Source organism: Microcebus murinus, chromosome 10 (assembly GCF_040939455.1).
Source record: "Microcebus murinus isolate Inina chromosome 10, M.murinus_Inina_mat1.0, whole genome shotgun sequence".
Taxonomy (NCBI): Eukaryota; Metazoa; Chordata; class Mammalia; order Primates; family Cheirogaleidae; genus Microcebus; species Microcebus murinus.
In genome coordinates, this window is record NC_134113.1 from 55,393,016 (window position 1) to 55,401,075 (window position 8,060).

Sequence of the window (8,060 nt, forward strand, 5' to 3'; positions counted from 1 at the left end):
GACTAACTCTGGGTCTCAGGCAAAGGTAGGAACAGAAGGCATCATGAATCACTATCCTCTCTTACTCAAGTCTAGAGACATAGGGACATTCCCTTCATTCTTTCTCTCCTCCCTGACGAGCCATTCTCCGTATGTCTCTGCACCCCTGGCTACCCCAGAACATTCAAATCCACATGTCCAGTTCAGGTGACCAGCTAACAACTTCCAAACTCCCAGGAGATTTTGGATAGGTCAGCTAATCAGCTGTGACCACAGGGCAAGGTGTCATATATCGTAGACATGATCCTGACCTTCTGGTTGGGATCCAGGAGAGAAGGCAGTTCTCAGGGAAATGGGCATAAGTCTTGGGCAGATACCATAAAAGATGACTGATAAAGATGACAACATGTTAACTGACTGTCATTGGCATTTCAGTGCCGTGTTCACGTGGACCAACTTGCTTGTGGTGGTCGTGGAACTGTGCGGCTCTGAGCAGGAAGCTCTGGATCTGGTCCCATTAGTGACCAACGTGGTCCTGGAAGAGCATTACCTCATCGTTGGCGTCGTGGTTGTGGTGGACCCAGGTGTCATCCCGATCAACTCCAGAGGAGAGAAGCAGAGGATGCACCTTCGTGACAGCTTCCTAGCTGACCAGTTAGACCCCATCTATGTGGCTTATAACATGTAGCCAGCCTTGGGGGCACTGCAGGGCCATCCTGAAGAATTACCCAGACTGAAGACCCATGGCTAGGAACAAGCTTTTAAATGATGTGAAATAAGCTGAGATGGCTACATTATATTTTTCATCTCATCCTGTGGGATTCCGCAATCACACAACACACAGGAAAGGGGAATTCTGTGGTGGCAAATGAAAAAAATGGTAACAGGCCAGTAGACAGCTTTGACATAGCGTGAGCAGCACGACATGAAAGCAGTTACGTGCATGTTGCATTTTTTTCATCTGTTGTACATACTTGTATTTTTATCTAATGCCGTTTTAGAATTTTGTAAGGGAGTTTAATGAATTCACATGAAGAGGGTAGTCTGAGTTACACAGTTCCTCACTCTGTACTGTATTTTGCCATTTTGCCGTAGCTAGATGTTCTGCGGGTTTTGTTAACATGGAACTACTCACTCAGCTTACTTGCAGTCAACCCATATGCAAAACATAACCCACTGAATATGAGAATTTATATATATAATTCTTGACTGTAAAACATTTTGACCAGTGTTTTAAACATGTAAATAGGAATACACATAATTCAGCTAAAGAATTGAAGAATTGGCTTGTATAATTGCAACCAAAGTAGAAACATTTCTACTTTGAGAGAATTTCGATATTCTCTTAATGTAGTATAATTGATTAGGTAACGAAAAAATGCAAACTGTTTGCAGATTTTGCTGCGCGCTGTTCTATGTCTTTGTTGGCTGGTGTATTTTATAAACTAATGCTGCCTATGTTTGTTTTTAAAGCTTGCATTCCCAGAATCAGCTTAAGCTTCTTATGAATTCAGCCTGTTTCTATAAGCTGAGAATCTCAGTTTAAAAATCAAAATGTTAAGAAAAAGCTAAGATTTATCAGATCCCACCCTATTCTAAGGAACCACTGTAACTTACTCTGGCCCAGTGTTTGAAACTATCTTTCAAATTAAGAGTGACTTACATAAGAATTTAGAAGTTCTTCTTTTTCCAGGCCCATTGTAAACTGTGTCTACAGTTTATACATACAGCTTCTCTTTTCTGAAAACTGAAGAGTGTCCTCTATTCTTCCAATTCATGAGGGCGGGGAGTTTAAAAACAAGAATTACAGGCCAGGAAGGCGGTGGGATCAACCATCACATGAAACTATAAGGCCACATAACTACACAAATCTGACCAATTTGGGTTGCCAAAATAGCCAGGCTTATGCTGAAATGGGGGAAGTCTGATGTATGCAAGAAACTCTTTTGAAATAACTTGTGCCCAGGCCAAGCAGACAGTATGGGACTGAGTTTGGCCTCTGGCTCGGTTTCCTTTCTTTGGTCTGATACTTCATGTATTTGAATATAGTTGAATCTTATTATTTTTTTCTTACAGAAATATTTTTAAAAATTAAAAAATACTCAAAAGTGAAAAGAGTTAACTTGTTAAATCAGAATGGTTCTCTTTGACCCACTCTGGTCTATTGTGTAAATATTTATTTAGACTATTTTAATAATACATATTATTTACCCCACTGTAACATCATGTAAACTAAATATGTTTTTAAACAATTTTTAAGACTTGTAATTACCCTGAAAATAAGGTTTATAATACAAAAACAGACCCTTTGCTATGGCAGCAATCTCGGGCTGCCTTTACCCAGTCTTGTTACTCAGAGCCACTTTATGACTCCCTTTTACATAATCCTCTTTTCCTCCCAACTCATTCTCCATAGAGGGCAGACCTCAAGACATTTTCCAGTTCCAGATCTCTTTTGCAACATTTTAGATGGAATTAATTTACACATAATGGGGGAGGTTCTAGGATGTACAGGAATAAAGCACTTACACTGGGGCAAACAAGAAATCCTAGCATCTAGTAATGGTTTGGTTTGCAGAGTAAACAGCCTAATATTTGGAAAGTAATTCTCTTAAAACTATTTTTAATGATTCATTAAAGCAAGGGATCCTGAAGATTATATAAATCTCTCTCCATAATCCCCAAGTTCTAAGAAATAAATTATAGGTACATTCTGTCCTATAGGTTGCTTTGATAATTCTTTAACACAAGTTAGGACATAAGCATCTAGAGATGCATTGTCCACTATAAAAACTATAAGGTGAGCCACATCTGTAATTTAAAATTTTCTAGTAACCTCATTTTAAAAAGTAAAAAGAAACAAGTGATGTTGATTTTAATATATTCTATTTAACCCAGTATCTCAAAAAGACTATTACTTCAACATGGAATCAATATAAAAGTTATTAATGAGATATTTTACATTCTTCTATTACGCCTTTGGAATCCATTGTGTATGAAACACAAATCAAATTAGCCAAATTTCAAGCCTTCAGTATACCCATCCCCTCAAACAAATTACTCCTTTAATCTGAGTAAGGCCAACTCCTAGTTACTTAGGAACTGATTATCCAGTTTTGTAGTTCCTCAGGCCTCTAATTTATCTTTATTTCTTGCTTTCTGCCACATGGCTACATTATTGACCTTTTATATATCCCCCACAGCTAGAATATGCTAGTGGAAGAAGGAAGGATGAGAATTGTCCGTGGGGGACTTCTTCAGTAACTCTGGTCAGGTATCCTCTTCGGAGAGAGAGAGTCATTAGCTTAGATGGTGTTTGTAGGGCCATCTGCAGATTTAAGGCCTACTCTGTCACAGACTCAAGTAAGAAAACTTTCTTGATGACACGATGTTCTTGCTCTTTCCGTGTTAAATGGAACCTTTGTGGTAGAACTGATTCTTAAGACAGGCCTGAAAGGCCATTATTGATAAGAAGAAGAAAAAAAAACAAAAAACAGCCTTTCTAATCCTCTGGGACACAATTCTGTCTGGGTTTTTATGTCTGTGGAAAAAAACTAAACAGCAAGCCCCCATCTCAGTTAAGAGAAATCTATTGGTCCAAAGATTTCTGAACCTCTTTCTGGTTCTTAGCAAAAGTTAACTGAAGTAGATCAGGAAGGGGCTGCCTCAGGAAAATTCCTAGGCCCTAGGAATTCTTAGAGCTGCACAAATGCCACCTTCTGCATCAGTGAGACCCTAGGAATAACCAGCATGCTAATCAGCATCAGTGAATTGCACAGTCTTCACTTCCTGCCTCATAAAGGGCCTGTTCTCCCCAGTACCGGGTCCTTTCCTCATGAAGTCATGTTGCCTCAGGCTGTTTAGGGACCATTGCCTGTCTTGGTCATGAGTGTGTCTCCTTACTGTAGTCCCTGGGCAATGCTTGCTTAGTGCTTTTGTTGACTCAACAAAGGGCCTGAGGCCTTAGGTTTTTTGTTAAGGTCTCTGCCCCAGGCATGGTGCTCAATATCTTGGCCAAATAAATTCCTTTCCTTGAATATCCAGGAATCTTTTAGACTAAAGCAATGAGGAGTTATCACTTCACCCTCAAACTCCAATAAGATCTATGCCTTAGTGTTGTTTTTGTTGTCTGCTTTGATGTAAAAGCAAGAGTATTTGGAGCAAGAAGCTGCAGTACTCCAAATACACAATAGGCCTTTTCTTTATCATTCATACAACATTTCTGGTTTAGGTATGTGTAGACGGGCCATGTTATTTGTCCAGAGGAAGAGATTGTAAAGTTACAAGAATAATTTTTTAGTCCTAAATGCTGTTTTGTTTACTTTCTGTCAAGATATTTACCCGTGTCAAATTCAAACTACAGTACTGTGTAATTATGTATAAAGTTTTTTTATTTATTTGAAATTAGAGTAGATATACATTTTTAAATTTAACATCTGGCTGGACAGTGTTCTATTAACTCATTGAATGTGTTTCCTTTGTCTTGTGTTAATAAATATTGATGCCTGATGGTGTTTAATCCTTCACATACTGAGTGGGCACCAGGGATTGGATGGATTTTAAATGTAACTTCAGGTGGTGAGACCCAGGTGGAATGGTCTAAGGAAAGTGAACAGAGAGCCAGAGTCAGTGCTACTAAGGGATACCAGATCAAGGAATAATAGTGTCATTTTGAAAACTAAGGAGTCTCTTGTCAGGACTTTTCAAGGTCATAATTATGGTTTAGTCTTCGTCTTTACCCATGTGGCATTTGGTAGTTTTAAACTATTGATCATAGTTTTTTCTAATCTGTAATTGGGCCAGATTTTAGCTTTTCCTAAAATGATACGTCATTTGCTCTTCCATTTCCTGGTTTCGAGAAACTTCATGGGAGCCCATCAAATTATGCATGTTCTCAGACACTGAAACTAGTCTTTGAATTGTGGTCCAAGCTATTTTGGTAGCTGAGGACATTTTTTCATTGAACAAACATCAAGTGCCTACCCACTGAGCAGAAGGCACTATGATAAGAGCTGAAACTAGAGAGAAAGAAACACTAAGCCACCGCCCTTGAGATACAGGATAACAATCACAATACAAGTACAGTAAGGGTTTACAGTGGAGTGGACTGTGAGAAAAGGCAGAGTAGGCTCCCAGCCCAATGGTGAGGAGGAATACTGTGCTGGAGGAGCTAACGTCTTACCTGAGTCTTGAAAAAACGAGGCAGCCAGATAAGGTAAAGACAGCAGGGAAATGGAGTCTGAGGAAAAAAAAGATAGCAAGTGGGGGCCAGAGAGGTGGTTCACGCCTGTAATCCTGGCACTCTGGGAGGCTGAGGTGGGAGGATAGCTTGAACTCAGGAGTTTGAGACCAGCCTGAGTAAGAGCGAGACCCCATTTCTACTAAAATAAAAATTAGTCTTTCCAGCCGGGCACAGTGGCTCACGCCTATAATCCCAGCACTCTGGGAGGCCAAGGCGGGAAGATCGCTCAAGGTCAGGAGTTTGAAACCAGCCTGAGCAAGAGCAAAACCCTATCTCTACTAAAAATAGAAATTAATTGGCCAACTAAAAAATATATAGAAAAAATTAGCCAGGCATGGTGGCGCATGCCTATAGTCCCAGCTACTGGGGAAGCTGTGGCAGAAGGATCGCTTGAGCCCAAGAGCTTAAGGTTGCTGTGAGCTAGGCTGATGCCACGGCACTCTAGCCTGGGTGACAGGGTGAGACTCTGTCTCAAAAAAAAAAAACAAATTAGTCTTTCCTAAAAATAGAAGAATTACCCAGTCGTTGTGCACACCTGTAGTTCCAGCTACTCCAGAGGCGAAGCCAGAAGATCCTACTAATCCCACTGTTAATTGGATATTGGTTGTGTGTAACCCCAAGAAGCGTATAAAACTGGAGAGAAATAAGGAAGCGGGGCTCAGTATTTGGTGGTATTCCCCTCTGAGCCCGCCAGCGAAACCCTCTGTGTGCAGCTCGGTTATTTTCCTGGTCAATAGCTGGTCACTTGCCACAACATTTTGGTTTCCGGACCAGGAAAGCCCACTGCGCTGGCCCCATGAAGCCACCAGATCGAGGACAAGCACAGCAGACAGCAGGACCTCTGAGCTCCTGCTGGCCACAGAGCCTGGGACTCACCCAGACACTCTGGAGGGAAGGACCAGTCAGAGGCCAGGACGTCGGACAAGGTAGGGTCCCAGGACCCGCCCGGGATAGGCCCTCAGCAAGACAGAAGAGGAACTTGACCTCCTAAGGATAGGGACCTCCCCAGGGCAGGGAATGTGTAACCTCTTTGTGAATGTGTGAGTGGAAGGAACTCGGTGACTGCTTGCAGTCATTGTGTCTGTGGCCCCATGGCTTCGGCTACGGGGTTTGAGTGGGTCCTACCCTGTGGTTCTGTGGCGGCGGCGTACAGCATAACGGCGATTCACTCCCCGTGATAGGGAGTGACTGGGCCCAGGCTCTGTACGGGGACGCCTTAGCCAAGGCGCACCTAAGTTCCCTCGAGGGATGCAGCCAGGCGGACACCTGAAAGAAGCCCCTACCCCTTGTCTGTGTGGTCTGTCTTGCAACGAAGGAGAAAGGGGAGGAGCCGGGGCAGGGACTAGAGTCTGGGCAGGGACAAGGTTCAGAAAAGGAGTGTTGTCAGTGGTGTAGGGAATGGAAGTGCTGGTTAAACCAGTTAAAACATGGGAGGGTTCGTGTCCAAGCCAACAGTTCTAAGGTGTATGCTCATAAATTTCATATGTTCAGCATGGAGAGTGATGACTGGGGCTCCGGGTCACCCAGGGCAATTCCCATACATACATTCATGGCTGGAGATCACCCAAACTATGTCCCCTTGGGTTTGGTTCTGCACTGACAAGGGACAGAGTAGGAATCCCACAAGTCACGCCACCCTCCCGGGCACCCCCGGCTGCACCTGCTCCACCGCCGGCATCTCCACCACTCGTCCGCCAGTTGCGGTCTGCCCAACCCCTTACCCCGGCCTTCCAGATGCCTCTGCGGGAAATGCGAGGTCCGCCGCAGGTTTGGGATGACAGAACCATCCAGCCGGGGCAACATGCCCTATATTATCAGCCTTTCTCCACCACCAACCTATTGAATTGGAAACACTATAGCCCGTCCTACTCGGAGAGACCGCAGGCCCTCGTTGACCTCCTGGAATTTATCTTCCGGACTCACTGTCCCACGTGGGAAGAGTGGCAACTCCTGCTGACCCTTTTCAGTACCGAAGAACTTGGAAGTGGCTGCAGGAACGGGCGCTGGCGGGCACCCTGGATGTGGAATAATGGGCATCACAAGCAGTGCCCGAGACCAACCCAGAGTAGGATTTCAATGCACCAGAAGGACAAGTGGTACCGAGAGGCTCTTCTCCAAGGAGTGCGGGAAGGGGCCAAAAAGCCGACCAACATGAACAAGGTTGCCCTAATTACCCAGAAGCCAGAGGAGTTGCCCTATGACTCTACGAGCGCCTCTGTGAGGCGTACTGAATATACACACCTCTTGACCTGGTCGCAGCCGAAAACCAGAGAATGGTGAATGCAGCATTCATCGGGCAATCGGCCTCCAACAGCCGGAGGAAGCTGCAGAAACTTGAAGGATTCGCAGGCATGAGTATCACACAGTTAATGGAGGTGGCCCACAAGGTGTATGTCAATCGGGACCGGACCACTCAGAGGGAGAAAGATCAGAGGATGAAGAAAAAGGCTGCCCTCCAGGCTGCTGCCCTCAGTAGACCCAACCCGTCCAAGCAGCCCAGACCCCCATGAAAGGGGGGAACCAGAGGACAGGCACCCCTGGCAAGAGACCAGTGTGCCAATTGCAAGGGGTTTGGCCACTAGAAGAATGAATGCCCCCACAAGAGAAGTCACCTGTCACAAGGAAGGGCCCCGTTCAGGACTATCCAACAGAAACCAGAAGCCCAAGAGCTTGTGGGGCTCGCTAGCATTGACTCCGAGTTGGGCTGACCGGGTTCCTTCAGTCTTGGCCCTCGGGAACCTACGGTGAAGACGAAAATAGGGGGCCAACAAATGACATTTATGGTGGACACTGGAGCAGAACACTCAGTTGTGACAACCCCCATGGCCCCGCTTACAAA

The 8,060-nt window shown here is 44.5% G+C and overlaps 1 protein-coding gene across 3 annotated transcripts in view; it reads left to right on the top strand.

Moving 5' to 3' along the window:
* Nucleotides 1-4,488, top strand: part of DIP2B (disco interacting protein 2 homolog B) — a 237,667-nt gene extending 233,179 nt beyond the window's left edge. For all 3 annotated transcript variants that reach the window (XM_012762119.2, XM_012762128.2, XM_012762136.2), the window contains one exon: nucleotides 415-4,488. In XM_012762119.2, coding sequence (XP_012617573.1) covers nucleotides 415-667 — 253 coding nt within the window. In that variant the 3' untranslated portion in view covers nucleotides 668-4,488. The remainder of the gene's footprint in view (nucleotides 1-414) is intronic.
* Nucleotides 4,489-8,060: the final 3,572 nt, after the last annotated feature.